Source organism: Typha latifolia, chromosome 2 (assembly GCF_019914945.1).
Source record: "Typha latifolia isolate L0001 chromosome 2, TyphaL0001v2, whole genome shotgun sequence".
NCBI classification, from domain to species: domain Eukaryota; kingdom Viridiplantae; phylum Streptophyta; class Magnoliopsida; order Poales; family Typhaceae; genus Typha; species Typha latifolia.
Window position 1 is genome coordinate 8,210,488 of NC_133087.1, and position 22,083 is coordinate 8,232,570.

Below are 22,083 nucleotides of genomic sequence, written 5' to 3' on the forward strand. Positions count from 1 at the left end.
AGCTCTAGTGGTATGATTGATATGATGTTAATTATGATAAACTCATATCATCATGTGGGTGCACCTTTCTTGATGTCTAGCTACCTATAGATTTAAGTCCTCTGTAAAAATAATATTTCTTTGGGAAAATTGTGTAATAGTGACGCATGTCTCATCTCCATCATCACCGTCATCGGACTGAGTCTCGTTATTATCACCATCACCATCACCATTACCATCATTATCATTATTATTATTATCATCTCTAGTCTCATTATTATTATTATCATCTCTAGTCTCATTCTAAATGATTAATTGATCAGTCTGTTTGATAATGATCGATGAAAATAGAATTTTTTAAAAAAATAGCTCCACATGGCATAATGATGGGCATGCAGCCGTGCTGGACTGGCATGGCATGGCATGCATGTCGGTCGGCACTGGTTGGCACGGGGGTGTGCCACCAGCACATCCCGTGCCAATTGTCAATCGGCATGGCCATCCATGGCTATGAGATTACCTATATAAGCACGCATTGACACACCTCTTATAAATTTTTTAGGATATTTAGAGATCTTTTTAGTAGTTTTGGCACGACAATGCTTTTTTTTGGTTTTGGCACGACAATGCTTCTTTTTGGTTTTGGCACGACAATGATTTGTTTTTGGTTTGAATATATATAGTGAAGCATACATTAGAATCTTTTATGCTTAGATTATTTTTATAAATTACCTATTTTATTAAAATTTCAGCAATAGAATAAAAATATTATTCAGCACATAATATTATAAAATATATTTATTAATTAAAAATAGTTCAATAATTAAAACCAATACTTAGTTGAATATAGTTGATCTGACATGTCCCTATATCAATTTTGACCCAATTTGAATTAGTTTGACATATTAATTTTTGATCTTTTAAAATTTTGGGTAAGGTTATGCTGAAAATTTAATTAAAAATTATAAAATGTGGGTTGAAATCAAACTCATATGGAGTTAATCTAATATGTTCCTATACCAAATTTGGATCAATTTAAACGAATTTGGCATTGTTTTTGAATTTTTAAAATTTGTGAAATTTTTGGGAAATCAAAATTTTCCTTTGATCCCTACATTTTAAAGAGTTCATTTTGTAGATCTATAAAAATTGAATTGGATCTATTATTTATACATTGTAAATTAGTTTTTAAAGTGAAAAAAAAATAAAAAATAAAACAAATCCATGAACGGCTAGCACAGGTTGGTACAAGGCTATGCTGGTTCGGCATGCAACCATGCCAATCGTTACGCGTTGGCGGATTGTGCCGGGTGCCAATACTCCATCAGTATGAGAGGTGACGGTCGGCATGACCATCCTTGACTGCATCACTAATTTATAAAAAAAAAATCTGTAGATTTGCAAGAAATATAGTGAAACCAAGCTTGTGAGTCATAATATGAAATACCAGGAGGGAATAATTGAAGAATGGTTGAAATGTGAAACAGTGGTTCTGGAAATCTATTTTGTGTTATGCTACGGAGACTGCAAAAGCTAGTTACTTGTTAAGATGCGTGATGTATAAATGTATGGAAAAGAGCAAGGACTTACATATAGTATTTGTTGATTTGGATAATGCTTATAATATAGAGAAGAAAGGAGTTTCCTGTATTTATTTTGAGAACATATTAACTAAGTTAATTAGTTTTCCTTTGTGTATGTTATTTTTTGAACATATCGTGCTAATTGAAAGAATCTCAGTTAGAGTTGAACACTCAAATAAAAACATGAAGAAGCATAGAATATAAAGGTTTTACAATAAGTAGAATTAAAACTGAGTATATGGAATGCAAATTTAGTAAATTGGGAGAATGGGATGGCAAATAATGATACTTGTTGGACAATAAGTAGTTAAGTTTGGTACTATGGGAATTTTTTTCCATCATGTAGGATGTATAGTTCAAGGGGAGATCGATGAGGATATTGTCCATGGGATTAGAGTGGCTAAAATAGAGAAATCCCTCTGGATTATTGTGCGATTAATTAGATCTTTATCGCTGCACTGTTATTTCTCCGGTTGAAATGTGGATCGTACATCCTTTAAGCCTAATCCTGTCCATGGTTTGTTCCAAATTTAATAATATATTGGTTGGTCACTGTTATTTCACATAAGCAGCACTCTTCCGTTGGAAATTTCAGTTTTAACTTTTAGTATTGGACACTACTTCATTACTCTTTTGTCTCTTATTTTGTAAATGCACACCTATAATCTCTCTGTGACATGCATAATAATTTAATGTTAGGATTTCTTTTTAAATAGTTGTCTCCATAGTAAATTGGTTGCATTACTTAAGCTTGAATTTGATTTCCTTGTCAACATGTACATTCCAGATTACTTCATACTTCATGGAGCTTGCCTCACCACACACTGAAGAAGCAATTAAGTTTGTTGATAAAGTTGGAGGTTTTGAATGGTTAATTCAGAAGTATGAGATAGATGGTGCTGCTTCTGTGAAGCTGGACCTTTCCTTGGATACTCCAATGATTGTCATTCCCAAGGATTCAATGAGTGAAGAGTTAGTATCTTTTATTGAACTTTTTTCTTTTCTTTTCTCTTAATCTAGTTTCAGCTCTTTCCTACCTTGCACTTGAAAAGCATTTTAGATTATTTGATAGCTTTAGATGTGTCAGAGTTGCAAACTTGCACCTATAGGTTGTTTGTTTACTTAGCACATTCTTCTATAGAGCGCTACATTGCTTTGTTTGATCTCACAAGTATTTGAAACATGCTGATTCTTTTGGAGCCATATATTTTAATGCCTAGAACACTGGAACTTGGATCTTGGGATGTCTATCTAGTGTTAGAAATTTTCAGAAAAGTTGTTAAATTTTCCATAGGACTTGGAGAAAATATTGCAATTTCTCTACACTATGGACATCACGAAAAATATATACACATATACGTATATGTACACACAGACACACACATATACAAACATGTATATATATATATATATAATGAAAATATGATATTGATGTCAAATGGGATTAGCAGCTAGATTTTAAGTGAAGAAAGTTCCCAAATTTGCAAAAATGGAAATTCATGTGATAAGAAACATAACATTCTGCAATGCTCAATTGTGGTGCTCTTTTCAGATATTTCATCTCATCTTCAAGAATTGGTCAAAGGATGTTAACCAGTCATTGAATGCTAAGATTTGTTAACATGGACGTTGTTCTTGAATCTCGATAAAATAATGTAGCGATCAGTGTTAGCCTGGCTTGATAATTTTGTCATTCTTTTTCATATGATTAAATTGTAAATAGGCCTTTTTCCATAGTTCCACGGCTCATAACATGGTGGTTTGTTGTTATGATAATTATGTGTATGCGTTTTTGGCTGAAAGAAAATTAGATGTTATTGTTTCTTGTAACTGAATGTTTATATTCTCTTTATGAAAAAAGTTCCTTATTTACTATCATGTCTGCATTAGTTGGGTTATTCTAGTTTGTTATTTTAGTAGATCTCATTATATGCTAATTTTTCCATTGTATGAGGGGAGTTCATTGGGTAGTCAGGAATCAAGATATTACTAAAGATGAAAATAGCTTGTGACAGTAGTGTACTAAAAGGCAGAAAAGGCGGCCCCTTGGAGGGGCCGCACACCAGCCGCCCTGCTATGTGTGAAGGTGGTAGAAGAAGGGGGGTGATCGCTTATGGATTAACAAAAAAAAAGATAATAAAATGATACAAATCCGAGACAACCAAAAGGAGTTGAAGGGAATTCGAAGGGAGATAAAGAGGAATTTGTGAGAGAACTTACCTCCTCCATCTCGAGAGGTAGATAGAGTCTACACTGGTGAGTCCACGACGTGCTTGCATAGTAGCCAATATAGCAGCATAATACATAAAAGAGAGATAGGGAAAGAGAGAGATGAAGAGGGGAGAAGAGAGAGATGGGTAAGGCAGCATTGAGTAGGTTAGGGTTTGTCGATGATATCAGAAGGGAATGAGTATAGTATGGGGAGAGAGGTTTATAAAAGGTAAAGAGTAGGGTTTGATAGATGCATGGGTTATGGGCCTTCTTGAGTTCACTTATGTGAGAGAACCTAAGATCTAGGTCCATGGGCTAATGTGGGTTAGGCCCCATTCCATTGATTAATACTGGAGCATATTCATGAATAAATCTCCTCTCTTTCATGGATAGAAATTAAACCACAATAAATCCCAATAAAGAAATCCTGCTATAGTGCACTATTAAAAAGTTTATAGATATTATTTTAGTATATATTATATATCATATATAATTATTTTAATTTTATATTAAAATATTAGACCACGTTGTTGCTTGTCTTTCACATAGGTGCTAGACCGTCCATAATCCGTGGCCGCCTTCAATACATTCGGTGATAATGGTGAATTTACTTCAGTTTAATTGTTGTTTAAAGTTCGAACTTATTTGCTTGATTATACTTTTGAAATAATTACATATCTTTTGGTAACTAATTAACCAATTCCTTTGAATTCTATGGTTATTCCCACTGTAGTTACATGCAACTTGATCTTGGGCAACTAAAGGTTAATAACAGCTTTAGCTGGCATGGTTGCAAAGAAACTGATCCTTCTGCTGTACATCTGGATATCCTTCTTGCTGAGGTATAAATCATAGGACAAGATTCACATTCTGTCCCCTTGTAATGATAAGTTCCTGTAATTATGTCCTACAATAATGTGCAGATACAAGGTATTAACATGGCAGTTGGAATTAATGGTGTTCTGGGGAAGCCAATGATACAAGAAGGTCAAGGCATCAATATTGAAGTTCGACGCAGTTTGCGTGATGTCTTCCGTAAAGTGCCGACACTCTCTATTGGTGTTCAGGTGACATTACATATATATATATATATATATATATGATTTCCAACTCATGAAGCCTATGTGCATATATAGTAGTTTCATGTGCTTTGTTCATTGTAGTTGGTTGTAAATAGCAATCACTGTTCATCCTTCTTTTTCACTGCTAAGTATTTGACCAAAATAGGCCTCCTTAGAAACTTATTTATTGTGAGGGTCCACTCCCAGATTTTAGACCTCAATCAGTCTATTTTGGATACATCAGCTGCCACTTTAAGAGCACAGTAAAAAAATTCTAAACTGTATAGTGTATAGCATATTACCTTGAAGATAAAAGGCTAACAAAATGAGTGGTTTATTTTATACTAAGCTGTTGCAAAAATAAATTATGTGAAAGACATCAGGGGCAAATTAAAATTCTTGGAAATTGTATCCCATCTCTTTTATTTGTTACTTCTAAATGTTGACATCAACTTGATTTAGTTCATCTTTATGTGAAATTATATCATTGTATGAACCATTTTCATAAGATCTTGCAATCAGCCATATCATGCAAGAGTCATTTGAATTTTATAAGCTCAGAAAACCTATGACTGGAAACCCTTTATTAGGGGATTGGGCTAAATGGACTAATTTGGGGCTTTCTAGCAGATAAGATATAAATACTATTAGGAATGACTTGAAACTGAAAAAGGATGTTATCGGAAACATGCCATTAAGGATGTCTTTGGCTCGATGTTTTAGCAGTACTAAGAGTATGTGGGGGAAGAAGAAAGCCCACCTTGATTATGGGAAATAAAGAAAGCATGATGTCCACTACAAAAGAAGAGGAGAAGAAGAGGGAGGAGTAGGGGAAAGGAATTAATGTGGAAAACTCCACAAGAATAATAATTTTTTTTTTAATAAAAAATATATTTGAGAATAAAAAATAAATGAAAATCTAATTCCCATCGTTTAGTTTCACTGCAAATCTTGTCTTAAGATTATCTTTATAATCTACATCTTTAGATTTTTCTTCATAAGATAACTCGATCATTTTGTACTTAGTTTTTATATGGGTGCACTAGATTTCCTTCACAATTGAGTACACCAAAGTTGAAATTGCTCTAATATCAAATTGATGTGGCCTTGAGATAAAAAATTGTGCTGATACGTGGAAAGGGAAGGAAGTACCTAGATCCATGGTTCGCTGGATTAGTTGATCCCGATCCAAACTCTCTCTCTTTCTCTCTTTTGCTCTTTCCTCTCTCTCTCTTACTCTTTTTTTTTTCTTTATCTATTTCTTTCTTTTTTCTCTCCTTACATATAATCATTATTTTTCTTACGGAGAGATCTAGCTCCGGTGAATTTCAATGAACTCCGATATATAATTTTTTAATTTATTTTCTTTATTTCTCTCTCAATTTTTTTTATTTCTTCCATTTTCTTTTTCTTTTTTTTTCTTCTTTTTTCTTCTCTTTTCTTCTTAGTCACTGTATTATGATTTTTCTTTTTTTTTTATTTGATTTTCTTCCGCTCACTCTCTTTCTAATCTCTTCTTCGTTTCATTTTTATTGCACGATAGTTTTTCTTTCTTTATTTTCTTATTTTTGATAAAACTTTTTTCTAAATTTTGAGTAGTTTTCCTATATTTTTAAATAATATTTAGAATTTTATGTAATTAAAAAGTTTGATTCGATTCAGGCGACCGGTACGGCAAATCCTGCCGATACATATTATTTTTTGGAAGGACTGATCTCGATCCCGATCCTGATCCCTATCCCAATTACGAATTTTCGAACCTTACCTAGATCCATGCCTAAGGAGAAAAGATAGGGCATTAGCAAACCTCTCTTTTTGTCTCCTAATTTCTGTTCCATATTAGCATGGTAAATAGATAAGAAAGAAGATAACCATCCAAGTTGTCGGGGATAGAAGATCAAATCTACCTAGTTGTGAGGAAAAAAAGATTAACCCACCTGATTTTGTGAGGGAAGATGAGTGTCCACTTAGATGGTAGGGGATAAAGAAAGTGTGGCATTTACACAAAATAAATGAGGGAGAAGGTGGAAAGAGATAAACGTGCAAGCTTTCACAAGAATAATAATTTTCAATTTACCATGATATTTTTTTTTAAATTTCGAGATTCTCATCAGCTCTATGTATAGAGATGAGGTTACATAAAATCACAACCGAAATTTATCAGAATCTTTCCTAATCTAATGGTCTATCTATAGCCAAATTAAGACTTTTCACTTAAAAAATCATTCAAATCTTTATAAGACTTATCTAAAATCAGACCTACAATCAATCACTTAGATTTTCAGAGTTTAAACCAAATAGAAGTATTGGACACTAAAAGACAACTCTAACTTTTAATTAAAAATACATTCGAAAATGAAAAATAAATCTAATTCCCATCGGCCTTTTATGCCTACCAATTCCTGATGAGAATTTGCCTACTTTCTTTTGGTTGGTTTCAAATTTCAACTATCTTAACTTTAGTTCTTTGTGTAGAAGTAGAGCTCCTTCATATATGTTTTTTATGCTATATCTTTCTTCAAAGATTCTTATTTGGCCATTGAGATGTTTTTACAGGTTGGTTTGTGTAAAAGGATTAGAACGAGGGAATTGTGTGTTTCACTAAGATGAATCAAGTACATAAATAGGAGGAGATTACAACAATCTCTCCTATAATTAAGCTTGTCTATCCAACATATTAGGATAGTGTTGCTATATACAAGGAAAATAAATAACAAACAGATTAACCAAATCAATAATAATAGTAATAAAATCTGATTTTAAAATTTCTTTCCTGATTTTGATATTTCTTTCCAATACTCCCCTTCAAGTTGGAACCAAATCTGATTTCAATATTTCTTTCCAACAAACACCCTTCTTAAGTTGGAATCAAATATGTTTTCAATATTTCTTTCCAACACTCCCCCTCAAGTTGGAGAGTGGATATCTTGCACGCCCAACTTGCGTACCATAGGTATAAATATTTCCTTTCCCAAAGGTTTAGTTAACAAATCTGCCAATTGATTTGTTGAGCCAATATGCATGGTAATTATTGAACCATCTTGAATCCTGTCTCGAATATAGTGACAGTCCATTTCTATGTGCCTTGTGCGTTCATGAAAGACTAGGTTTGCTGCTATATGGAGAGCGGCCTTGTTGTCACAATATAAGGAAGCAGGTCCATGGTGAATAAAGCCTAAGTCTCATAATAGGCACCGAAGCCATGTTAACTCACAGCAAGCTCCTGTCATTGCGCGGTATTCCGCTTCGGCTGAAAATAATGATACAGTTTTCTGCCGTTTTGATTTCTATGAAATTAGTGAGGACCCAAGGAACACATAATACCCTGTAATGGACTGTCTAGTAAGAGGACAACCTCCCCAATCTGAATCACAGTAGGCCCACAATTTCAAATCATTTTTTGAAGAAAAGAATAGACCTTGACCTAGGGCAACCTTTAGATATCGAACAACGCGTAAGGCTGCCTCCATACGATGTCTTCTAGGTTTATGCATGAATCTACTCAAGACATGAACATAATAAGTGATATCAGGTCTTGAAACTGTCAAATATATCAGGCGGCCCACCAATCTTCTATATCTGCCTGGATCTTTAAGCAATTCATCTTTATCTGACAGTTTTAAGCCTCTTTCCATATGAGTGTCAACTGGAGCAACATTTAATAGACCTGCATCTTTAATTATTTCTAATGCATATTTTCTCTGTGACATAAAAATCCCATTCCTAGATGCAGAGATTTCTATTCCTAGAAAATATTTCAACTCGCCAAGGTCTTTAAGATTGAAATTTTTATGCAAATGCTTCTTGATGGCAGCAATACTGTTTGGATCGTTTCCAGTGATCAAAATGTCGTCAACATAAATTAGGAGAATGGTAAAGGACTTGTCTTTCTTTTTGGTGAAGAGGGAGTAGTCGGCTCGTGATTGTATAAAGCCAGCAGAAGTGATGACAGAAGAAAACTTTGAAAACCACTGGCGGGAGGCTTGCTTCAATCCATAGAGTGATTTGTGTAGACGACAGACGAGATGTTCCTCCCCTTGTCTCCGAAGCCCTGGTGGTGGAGACATATAAATTTCTTCAGTCAGGTCACCGTGGAGGAATGTATTGTGGACATCAAGCTGATGAAGTGGCCAGCCCCTAGCAGCAGCTAAGGCAAGAAGACAGCAAACAGAAATAATTTTTGCTGTGGGAGAGAAAGTCTCATGGTAGTCGATGCCCTCAATTTGGGTGAATCCTTGAGCAACCAAGTGCGCCTTATGTCGCTCTATTGTGCCATCAAAGCGACGTTTGATCTTGTAAACCCATTGACATCCTATAGGTTTCTTGCCAGCCGGAAGAGATGTCAAACTCCATGTGCCTTTGGCAGCAAGAGCATCTAACTCAAGCTTCATTGCATCATGCTATTGAGGGTTGGTGATAGCTTCACTATAAGAGGTCGGCTCTCGCTCTTGACTAATAGAAGCAATAAACGATTTTTGTGCAGGTGTATAGTGATGATAAGAAAGGTAATTGGTTAGTGGGTACCTTGTCCCTTTGCGCGAATCTGGAGAGAAGGAGGTGACTGATCAGAGGGAGGATGCGTGACGACAGAGCAGAGGTAATCGTTGAACCTCACAGGTGGATTAGATTGTCGAGTGGAACGGCGGAGAGGAATATTGGTTGGTGGTGGTGGATCGGATGTTCCGGTAGAGGGAATGGTGGTAGGGAATGATGGTAATGTGGTTGAGTTGGGTTCAAAAGAATGGTCATATGGGCTTATGGGACTTGTATCATCTCCCTTTGATGAGCTTGTTGTTTGGATCAAAGGAAAGGGTAGAGAATAGGTATTATTTGGAGAATAAGGAAAAATATCTTCTTTAAAATGGACATCTCTACTTGTGAAAATTTTTTGTGTTAATAAATCAAAAAGTTTGTAACCTTTTTGACCTATCGGGTATCCAATGAAAATGGAAGGTATAGCTCGGCAGTCAAATTTATGAGAGGTATGAATGTTTGTGGCATAAGCCAAGCAACCAAAAACTCGTAGATAGGAAAAAGTAGGAGGTTTTGAGTAAAGAAGCTCAAATGGTGTCTTGTCGGCTAAAATTGGGGAAGGTAGCCGATTAATGATATGAACAGCAGTAAGAGCACATTCTCCCCAAAATTGGGAAGAAAGATTAGCTTGAAATTTTAAATGCTCTTGCTACTTGAAGAATGTAACGGTGTTTGCGTTCCACAACCCCATTTTGTTGAGGTGTGTATACGCAAGAATGTTGAAAAATAACACCGTTATCTTGAAAAAAAGAACGAAGAGAGACAAATTCGCCACCAGTATCACTTCGAACAGTTTTGATGCGAGTTTCAAATTGAGTAGAAACATAACTGAAAAAATGTTTTAAAAGCAGTTGTGTTTCATCTTTATGTCGCATCAAAAATATCCAAGTAAAACGTGAAAAATCGTCAACAATGGTGAGAAAATAATGAGAACCGAAAAAGGAAGGATGTCGATAGTGACCCCAAATATCACAATGAATAACATCAAATGGTTTAATAGAAAAAGAATTACTGACATTAAAATGTAAACGACTTTGTTTGGCAAGTGGACAAATAGAGCAAGATTTATTGGAATTAGCAGAAAAATTTAAGAAATTTTGGGCAATAAAATTCAAACGGGAAGATGATACATGCCCTAAGCAGTTGTGCCAAAGGTCGGTAGGTGAGGTGGTGAGATTGCATGTTGGTTGGTTTGAGTATGTGGCTTGTTTAGTGGTAGACTTTCCTGCTCCTAATGCCACCAGATAATAGAGTCCGTCACGCATTTCACCCAAACCAATCATCTTCCTCGTATCAAGATCCTGCAAAATGCACCAATAAGGGAAAAATGTCACCGAACAATTTAAACCTTTTGTCAATCGCCCTACTGACAACAAATCAACTTTGAATGTAGGAACAGATAACACATCATGCAATTTATAGACAGAATTCAAAGGCATAGATCCTTTAACAATAGTTTTGGCCTTCTCTCCACTAGGTAATAATACGGGTGATAACGAGCAACCTTTGTCTTTATGCAGTATTTTTGATGATGAGGTGATATGATTTGTTGCACCACTATCGATAATCCAATTTCGACAAGCTAATTGAGACAAACCTGGTTTTGTGACCGCATTTGCCTTAGGATTAAGGGTACCTTATGCTTGATTATTGAGAAGTTCCATAATCTGTTTTAATTGGGCCTCTGTGAATGTGATGTTGGATCCACCTTCTTCACAACTCGCCTGGTTGACTACAGAGTAATTGGGCTGAGCAAAGCCTGAGCCCGGATTGGACTTGGCCTTTGGATGGCCATGGGGGTAGCCATGTAATTTGTAACACTTTTGGACCCAATGTCCATCAGCATCACAATAGGTGCAGTGGGGTCGCACCTTTCCAGAACCGGGTCCATTACGTCTGCGATTAGAATCAGGATGATCGCTCGTCTCGTTCTTCCCTGGTGATGGTGGATAAAGCTTGCGGACAGCCATGGCAGCAACCGAGGTCGGCTCGGTGGAGGCGGAAGCAACTCCTAGATGGCGTTGTTTCTCCTCTTGAGCAATGAAGGTGTATGCTTCGCGAACCGAGGGGGAAGGTTTCATCAAGAGGATTTGACCGCCTATTGCACTATAAGATTCATTCAAACCCATTAGAAATTGCATTACCTTTTGTTGCTCCAATTGTGGTGTTTCACAATGCATCCCTAGCTCGTCCCATAGGGTTTTCAATCAAGTGTAATAGGTGGAGACAGAGGTGGTTTCTTGCTTGTGGAGGACGATGTCCCATTGGATCTCAAATATGCGGGCTAGATTGCCCTGAGAGAATCGGGTATCGAGGTCCTCCCAAACTTCTCTGGCAGCGGAATAAAAATTCACACTATCAGCAATTTCTGGATCACAGGTGTTGACTATCCAAGAATGGATAATGTCATTACATCTTAACCAAATGGCATGACCTTCAGGATCATCTGCTTCTGAAGGAGCTAAGATAGACCCATTGATGAATCTGAGTTTATTCCTTGTATTCAAGGCTCGAATCATGGATCTTTTCCAACTAGAGTAGTTATCTCCATTGAGGGGCTTGGAAACGAAAACCAATCCAGAATGATCGGAAGGATGGATGAAGTAAGGATTGGAGAGGTCAGTAGGGGATTTTTCTTTCCCTACCTTTGATGGATTTGGTAGAACAACACCATGAGAAGAAGAATGATTATCTTCAGCCATTGAGGGTAATGAAGGTTTCGATGGATTAGAATATGACTACAATAGAACTTGGTTGCTAGGGTGTAAAAGGATTAGAATGAGGGAATTGTGTGTTTCACTAAGATGAATCAAATACATAAATAGGAGGAGATTACAACAATCTCTCATATAATTAAGCTTGTCTATCCAACATATTAGGATAGTGTTGCTATATACAAGGAAAGTAAATAACAAACAGATTAACCAAATCAATAATAATAGTAATAAAATCTGATTTTGAAATTTCTTTCCTGATTTTGATATTTCTTTCCAATACTCCCCTTCAAGTTGGAACCAAATCTGATTTCAATATTTCTTTCCAACAAACACCCTTCTTAAGTTGGAATCAAATATGTTTTCAATATTTCTTTCCAATAGTTTGTTACACGGAGTCATGTCTGACAAGGAGTACAATGTTATAATAAACTGTATTTCCATGAACTTGTCAGAAGTTCCAAATCTTCCCCCAAGTTTCCGTGGAAATTTAGGTGGAACAAATGAATCAATACGTGTCCTTGCTGACAAGGTCAATCTTAACAGTCAGATCTTGCTTTCCTGAACAGTTTTTGTTCTGGCAGTTGATGTTCAATATGCCCTGCTGGAGCTTTGCAATGGCCCTGATGCAGAGTCGCCATTAGCTCAGATTGCTGTGAGTACTGCTCAACTCTGGAAGAAGCTATTGTTATTGAATTACCTTACATGAGTTGTCTCCATTCATCAATTCTATATTGTTGCACTATGCTACATTTTCTTGTCAGTAGCTGATAACAGTCGAGACAGTTATTATTGGGCTTAATTCTTTCGAATTATTTCATTTGGTTCCAGCTAGCTTTATTTGCTTGACATTATATTGGCTGACTGCAGCTAGAGGGTCTTTGGGTTTCATACAGAACAACTTCCCTGTTTAAACTGAAACTCTATGTGACTATTCTGAAATTCTCAGTCCTGGATATACGTCCTGATACAAAGCCTGAGATGCGGTTGATGCTTGGTTCATATTCAGATATTTCTAATCCTGGTATTTATGGAATTGCTGCTGCTTCCAGTTCTCTCCCATCGACGCAAAATGATGTTTCTGCAGAAAACTTGGAAAAGAAAAGTGATATGGATGCTTCTAACCTGACAATGCTGATAATGGATTATCGATGGCGTTCTTCTTTCCAATCCTTTGTAATTCGAATACAACAGCCACGTATTCTTGTAGTTCTGGATTTTGTGCTTGCAGTTATTGAATATTTTGTGCCTTCACTAGGCATGGTAATAGGAAGGGAGGAAACCTTAGACCCAAAGAATGATCCATTATTCAATTGTGATGACATAATACTCTCTGAATCAGTTTACATGCAGAGAGATTCTGTTATTCACCTCTCTCCTAGAAGACAATTAATAGTTGATGGTTGTGGCATCGATGAATTCACTTATGATGGATGCGGAGGTACAATATCCCTAATTGAGGAGTTTGACAGAAAAGGACAGTTATATTATGGAACAATTATCATGATTGGGCGTGGGAAGAAACTGCGGTTCAAAAATGTGAAAATCGAGTACATACTTATCCTATCTCAACAACAATAACAATATCTGACGGCGAACTTTGTTTACTTTCTCTACCGCAACTGAAATTTGACTATGATTCATTGTTATATCTTAATATTTCTATACATATAGCTTGAACTATGTTTTATTTTTCTTTTTTTTTTAATCTCAATTGCAATATCGGATGGTTGACTTTTAGTACGATCTCTTCAGCAACTAACTTTTAAGTGCCATTCAATGTTATTTCTAATAATTCTATTCATTTAGCTTGAACCAACGATGGCCGTGCCACAGGCATGCACCGTGCCGACCATCGGCCGGCACGGCACGTGCAGCGGCACTTGCCGGTTGTGCTGTAAGAGAATGAGAGAAAGAGGTAAGGGATACTCACCTTTGCCATTGTAGTCGCCGTTGCCGCCGCTCGCCAATCGCCGCCCGCCGCCTGCCGGTCGCCGCCCGCTTCGTGCCCTAGCCCCCGAGAGAGAAGACGATCGAGATAGAGGGATCGAGAGATAGAGAGAGAGGGTGGGCGGCGACGATGACGTGGTCGATAGTGAGTGGCGATGCGTTAGGAGGGGTGCCGTGCGGCACCCTCGTGCCACGTGCCGGTATGCCGCTGGCACGGCAAATGCCGATCGGCACGCCCCGTGCCGGTCAGCACGGCCATCCTTGGCTTGAACTATGTTCCGTTCTTCTCTATTGCAAAATAGTAGTAGTCTTCTAGTCTTAATTTCTATTGGCCAGTTGAAGTAGTTTTATGGATAAGAAGTAAGAACTAAGAACATTCCTTTGGCACATACTTACAAACAAGTCTATCATGGAAGGTTATCTTCTTGGGCAACTGAATGTCTAAGTATACTTCCTAGTACCTTCTATTACTCATTTAATTTTCAAGAATCACTATCGTTTATTTACAATCTGTAGAACTGAATTACCAAATTATAAAATGGTGATTTTGGGTCATTATCTTTCTTCTGCAATTAAGAATCTTTTTGAAGTAAAAGAACCAAATTTCTGTAGTCTATATATTAAAAGTACTTATTGAATTTTATAATCTTTCTAAGCCTTTCTGCATCTGATGGTTTACAGGTGTATCATTTATTATCTTTTATTTGATCCGTTATCTTCATAAATATGAACAAGATTTTTCTAGTACTCCAGTTGATGAAGATATATCAGTTGATGAAGATTTTTCTAGTACTCCAGTTGATGAAGATTTTTCTATTTGATTCTTATTCTGCTTCTTGACATAATCCTGTTATCAGTTGTAAGCCTGTGTTAGTGATATGCATCTATAATTAACAACAAATACATGACTTTGTGGTAGATGGTAAACTAATGTCAGTGGATTAAAAGATTTCATATATGCAGCATAATTCATTGGAACAGAAAATGCAAGACTTCAGTTTTGTTCTTATTATATTTGGGTGCTAAAATGTGACCGTAAACATTATAATCTATTTCCTGGTTAACTGAAAGGTATGTTTAAATTTCTGTCGTTAACTGAACTAATAAATGTTGGTATATTCATTATTATTTCCTATATGATTTAACTTTAAAAGTTTCTATGTTGCCAAGAAAATGTGCACCTTCTACATTTCAACTAGAGATGCAATGTAAACTTAAATGTTGTTTAAACACATTTAGAACTTTGCTAGTGTACCAGTAATGTACTTCTATGGCTTTATAGTGTCTGGGAAATAAGCTTCGTTGTTTATTGTTCATAATTATTGTTTCCAGGGCTATTAAGTGTTAATCTGATTTCTTAGGATATAGCTTTCAGAGTCAATATTTTCCAAAAGTAGCTAATTTATTTAGCTAGTCAGATGTCGTCTACTTTCAGTTATTGTGCATACCACGTTCCCTGAATGGATTGGGAATATGCTGTCATGAATATGAAATCATTAAAGTACTATTATTTCTTTCTCATCAAAGTTAACTTTTGCAATGTAATTATCAGAATGGAACACTACTGAGAAAGTGTACGTACTTGAGTAATGATAGCAGCTACTCAGTCTTTGCTGAAGATGGTGTTGAAATTTCATTGCTAGAAAGTTTTGCTTCAAATAAAGAGGAAGATAGCTCACCACAGTATGACGATGGCAAAAAGGAGACACCTATTCCTGACAGTATAGTCGACACTGTCTCAAATCAGATATCCAGTGTTACCTTTGAAGCTCAGGTGAGAAATGTGTTCAAAATTTCAAACAGGTGATCGTATTTCACTTCTATTCTGTTACATGTTCTGTCCCCGAGACTCTGAGTCTTATTTTGACTGCCAAGTGCAGCCACTTTGGTGCTAAAATTTTATAGTTATTCGATCATTTTGTATCTATGTATGACAGGATTTTGATCTAAACAGTAATAATTTCTTCTACTTTTTAACTTGCTATGATACTTGGAAAGACAAATGAAGTAGACGTAAACAATGCGATGGTATGGAAGAATGCAATTTATTCATTTACGAAGACCATTTAGTATCTTTCCCTCAACACATAGGAAAAAACTTTAATTGTCCTTTGAGTTTAGCTTTATTCACAAATCTACTGTGCTAGATACTAGATCTTGTCACATTTGAACTTATCATACTACTCCCAAGTGCTTAGTTTCAAGTTATTCCTTGTAACAAGACGATCTTCAAGACGGAGTCTTGGACCCCTCTGGTTTCTGGATCTCTTTCTCCGAGATTTGGAAACAATGGATGTTGCCCTTTGCCCTCGATATTTTCCTTATCTTTTTCTTTCGTATCACCCCTTCCCTTCACATCGTTGTGTTTCCTTTTGACTAATAAAACATAATTGTGACCAGCCCACTTGCTCTTAAGAAAGCAACATTACATAAATTCAATCTCAGTTCACTTTTTCCCTTAGTAGACCATTTGTGGTAACTAGTATTATTTGCTGATCTTGTTATTTTTTTAATCAAAGAATTTTGTGTTATGTCGATCTTGGTTGATATATGTTCAACAAGGCATATGTTCTTTGCTACTATCACTTCAAGTGCATGAGTTCACGGTTTCTTTTAGCTTCCATTTTTGGCTTCTAGAATGTATAGCTTTATTTATGGATAATTTCACTTAGATCTTTTGAACTATCGCCGTTTTTAACATATATTCTCTGAACTTTTTTATACTACATGGATCCTTTGAATCAAAAAGATTTTGGCTAGAGGTTCACATAGTTACTTTTTTTCTTAGTTTAAAGGGGTATATGCGGATATTTTTCTTAGTTCAGGGGTTGTATATGAGTAATAAAAAAGATTTAAGGAGCATATTTAAAAAACTGTGATAATTTAGAGGGTCTAAGTGGAATTATTTTTTTTTTATTTATGAGGCAAATTAATTAAATTTCTTGTAACTCCATTGATGGTCCATATATAATAAAGGGAAATTTGTATATAATACTATCTTGTAATGAAATTATAGTTTACACTCTATATTTTCATATTTGCAAATCGAGCCTTATAATTTAGTTAATATGTGCAGAAAATACTTTGATATTAGATTTATTAGTTAAACTTAACTAAACCTCTAAGGTTAAGTTAACTATACTAAGAAAATTATGAAAATATTATCTACCTAGTCATACTAAGGGTGTTTGTCATTTTAGAAATAAGGGCATTTTAGTTATTTTAAAAATAAAATATCTCTGCTTAACGAAATATTATCATGGTATTAGTTCAAATCTAATCCATGGTATTTTTTGCATATATTCGCCAAATCATAGGGCTTAGTTTGCAAATAGTAAACATATAAAGTGTAAACCACAATTTCGTTAAAACACAGAGTGTTATATGTAAATTTTTCTATAATAAAACTTGAAAACTATACAAGTAGTGGATGGAAATTTATGTGCCATGCAGCATGGTTCATGCCTTCTACGCAAACATTCCACGACACACCCTGTGCCAACAACACTTGATACTATTAGGAAAATAGATGCTTATTATAATAACAGGTAATTGTGAATATATTTATTTGATCAAGAAATATTGGGTTATGTTTGGTGTGAGAATGATCATGGAGATGATTTCCCTATAGGTAAGGTTTCTTGTTGAGTGCTTACCTGGTTAATTGATTGTTTTCATTGTACATGATGTAGTTTAATCTGTGATTTCAGATTGGGCTGTTCATTTCAGCTTTGATAACTCTAACCTTTAAATTATCCTTGTTAGATTTTGCCAACTTGTATAATGGATTCCATTTGCTAATTAGAGTTGACAATCTCAACCACTTCCAGTTTTTGGGCTGTAATTGTTTCAAATCTTAAGAAGCTCCTTTAGGGCCTAAATATCGTGATTGCAACAAAAGGTAGTGCCTTCTTTACATAAAACTATTTACTGGCAGATATTGTTGTATTGCATTTTACATTTTTAATTAGATAAGATTCTAAAATAATTGAAACACCCATACCTCCAAATACACGTGTAAACTGCGTGGATAAATCCTCCCACACGGTGCGTCACATAACCTGTCAGTAATAAGATTTCACAAGGCACACAACAGCATAAGTTCATACCATAAATAAACTCAACTATAAGAGTTAGGATATAAGTTCCACATGCCACAACAAGCTTTCAAAATACACATTCAAAATACAACTCTAAAGTCTTAAAATACATCATCAATCATAATGCCCTCGCAGGGGCTCAATACAACTAATAGACATAACTGAAATAAAAAGGCAATTATTTCTCGCTACCCGCACCTGCGTCCCCTAGCTCTGAAATAATGCCACCAGGGAGTAGGATCCATACAATCTATAACAATAAAATTACAAGTGCATATCTATGCCTATAGTTGCTAGCAATAACAATACACTTGTTTAAATGACTTACCATGAGTTACTAAATCAATGCAATCAATAAAGACTACACGTCACTATCATGAATCATGCTAATTCCTAAACGTATTAGGATAAGTCCACACAGATATAAAGCTTACTACAATCTTTTATTCATACAAATCTCAATTATAGTGTTTACATGTTATGCACAACAATAAAAGAGTAGTTTAGTCATCTCATTCCCACCGAGGCATTAATCATATTTATCATACCTCACCGAGCTATTCACCACACAAGGTAAATACTCTCAAGAAATCATTTATTACATAACTATCCATCATCTCATACATCGAGAGGGGATATATACACATCTAGCGGTAATGCCACCTACACATGCATGGCGACACTACATGTGGCAGGTTGTCTGTGGCCATCAGACTAAGGACCCCGGTCGTAAGCCCATATCTCACTCTCTCTAAATCATCACCGCCCTCAGTGGGAACCCACCCGATAGGCACTTGGACTTCTTGATCTTCAATTGATTTTGCTTCAACAAATTCAGCACATCCTCCAAATGCCGCTAATGCTCCAATTCATTCCTGTTATACACCAAAATATCGTCAAAGAATACTAAGACATACCATCGCAATAAAGGCCAAAAGATATCATTCATGAGGCCTTGAAAGGTAGCTGGAGCATTGGTGAGACCAAAAGGCATCACCCAGAACTCGTAATGCCAGTCCAGAGTCCGAAATATAATTTTGTGCACATCTGCCAGGTTAACTCTAATTTGATGATACCCGGCCCTCAAGTCAAGCTTGCTAAAAATGGTCACCCTTTGTAAGCTTGTCTAGCAGCTCCTCTATAACCGGAATGAGATACCGGTCCTTGATGGTAATAGCATTTAGTATCTAATAGACGACACAAAAATGCCATGTCCTATCCTTTTTTTGCACTAATAGTACGAGGAATGAGTATGAGCTATGACTTGGTTGTATGGGGCCTTGCTCCAACATCTCGGCTACCATCTTGGATATAACTTCTTTTTGCACATGTGGATACCGATATTGCCTCATGTTCGCCGATGCAGCTCTGGGTACAATTTCTATGCGATGGTTTGCCGCTCTTTTTGATGGCAACTCCTATGGCTCCTCAAATAGTCCAGAAAAGTTATCTAATAAATTAGACAATTTAATGATAGTACCTGAACTCGTTTGAGGCTCATCTCTTGCTGGTCCTAGCTGAAGAAAATAGGCCAAATCATACGCATAAGGCAGCCCCACCATAGGCTGCGTCGTAGGAATCGGCGAAGATCGAATGCCATCAAGCCGCACATCTTTGTTTCCTTATTTAAATTTTATCTGCATGCTCCGCAACCACTAAGTGCAAAGGACAATGTCCGCTCCTCACAGCGCCAACGGATACAAGTCCACAATGATTTCGGTGTCCTTGCACCCCGTATACCGATCCAGCGACACAAGCTCTTTGCCTTAAGCTTCGTGCCGTCTCCAATAGCAACGTCAAATCCTATGGTCGGTTTGGCATCCAAACCCAATCTCCTCACTAACCTCTTGTCTAGAAAGTTATGTATACTCCCCGAATCGATGAGGATGTGCACACAATGCTTTCTAACGAGTCCGTCTACCTATAATGTCCTTAGTGCAAAAGTACCCGAATATGCATGCATCGATATTTCAGCTTGATATCTTCATCCACACCCACCTCAATGGCCTCTTCATGGAACTCCTATAGACACTCTCCATCATCAACAACATCATCATCCTCCTTGAGACCATTGATGAACATCACACTCTCGATCGATTTGGAACACCGATGACCGGGGGTGAAACGCTCATCACATCGAAAGAAAAGGCCCTTCGCTCTTCGCTCCTCCACCTGGGCAAGTGTGAGAGTTTGAATGGAGGGTCTTGTGTCTCCGCTAACATCGGAAGAAGGTCTCAAAGGTAGTTGTGGTCTAGTACTTGCAGCCATTGTTTTTGAACTAGTAGAATTTCCAGCCGACGTTCTTGGTGCAAACCGCCCATCTCGGTTGCCCCAATTGGTGTTTGCTGGCATCTTTTGAGCCTTATGCTTTTGCTCCATCCTCACGGTCTTCTCAAAGGCCTCCTCAAGAGTAGTAGGATAAATAAAATGAACATCCGCTTATTTCTCATCTCGTAGTCCTAAAATAAATGTGCTCATCAATGTCGGTTCGGGCCAAAAATGGCTCACAACGACTACTAACTCTTTTAAACTCAGCTTGGTACTCTAATATGGTCGTCCTCTAAACCAACTTGTTTAATGTGGCAGCAAAATCTTCATATACCGCTGTCCCAAATCTGCATGTAATCCTCCTACAAAAATTAACTCAACTGATAAATCCTCCATGAATAACCGATCTATACCAATGGAATGCCGTTCCTTGGAGGTGAAAGCTTGCCATCTGGACTATTCTGTCCTTCGCTATCCCTTGACAATCACAGTATTGTTCAAATTGAAACACCCAATCCGTTGGATCACCGTCTTAGAATTTTTGAAAATCCAAGCGTGCGGTTCTCCCCCGAATAGCATTGTCGGGTTCACGAAAGATCCTTGGTTTAGGTCTAAACCTTTGTGTATGTTGATCACCTTCTCTGAATCCTCGAGCATATCCATCACCATCTCCAAAGGGATCAACCTCATCCTCAAAGTGCCAATCCTCCTCATCGACGAAGCGCACCAGTGCCACACGCCTCTCGGGTTCCACCACCGCCAGTCTTGGGTTTTATAACAGAGGTGGGGAATGATGTGTAGGCATAGGTAATAGATGATCATTGACATTCATAGGATGCACCTGCACCTATGGGGTTTCAGTTCGATGAGGTCCCACCACTGGTCCTTCTTTAAACTCCGATCATCGTCACGACATATTCCTTGAAATCATTGTGATCCTTTTGAATTGTGTCAACTTTATGCAACAATGTTTGTAACATGCCCCTAAGTTCATTCGCCAAGCCCATATTCACACCCATGGACGTTGGTTGACTCGGTCCTACCGTGGTGGCTCCAAAGGAATCGGCCTCACGGTTAAGGTCATCGTGGATTGAGTCTTCCCTTGTCGGTTTGCTCTCCATAGGTCTCCTTGTTGATGTCATCTTTCTTGTTTCAACCATTAATGGAGGTCTGAGGTTTGCCTGCTTTGATACCAAATTGATGGGTTAATGTACCAAAAAGTCGGTTATGGAACAATTCCTTAAGATCTAAATTTATTGTAGAAAGCAGTTCACGCAATCGCAGAAAAATATTTCTTAAATATTTTCCTGTAGTCAGAAAATTATGAAATCGAGTGGATTAGATTCGTATCTTCTTGATATACAACTTTTGTATTTATGTCCTTCGCAAATTTGAACTAAAATTGGAACGAAAATATGGAATAACGTGGGTGATGGGGGTGGTAATAGGTGGAGTGGATATTAGGGTTATGGATGGGTATGGAGATGAAGATGGATGGTGGATGTGATTAAGGGATATAAACGAAGGGAGCGAAGCGGTCGAGATCCCAAAGAAGAGGAGTGGCTTGACAGACGAGGGAGATTAGAAGTTAAGAGAAACCTTGCCAACAGTAGAGGTGGAAGGATGGTAAAGAGGAAGGATGAAGATTATGGTAGATAGATGATAGAGAGGCAAGACATTAATA

General features: G+C 36.8%; 1 protein-coding gene and 1 long non-coding RNA gene across 2 annotated transcripts; both read right to left on the reverse strand.

The window, feature by feature from the left end:
* Positions 1-1,050: 1,050 nt before the first annotated feature.
* LOC140781186 (uncharacterized) lies at positions 1,051-4,007 on the reverse strand. Its single transcript, XR_012107664.1, has 2 exons — positions 3,783-4,007; positions 1,051-1,369 (listed from the first exon to the last, which is right to left on the reverse strand). It is a non-coding gene; the product is annotated as an uncharacterized lncRNA (long non-coding RNA).
* Positions 4,008-11,574: 7,567 nt separating this feature from the next.
* LOC140781468 (uncharacterized) lies at positions 11,575-12,069 on the reverse strand. Its single transcript, XM_073127443.1, has one exon. It carries the CDS (start codon positions 12,067-12,069, stop codon positions 11,575-11,577), a length of 495 nt encoding a protein of 164 aa, XP_072983544.1.
* Positions 12,070-22,083: the final 10,014 nt, after the last annotated feature.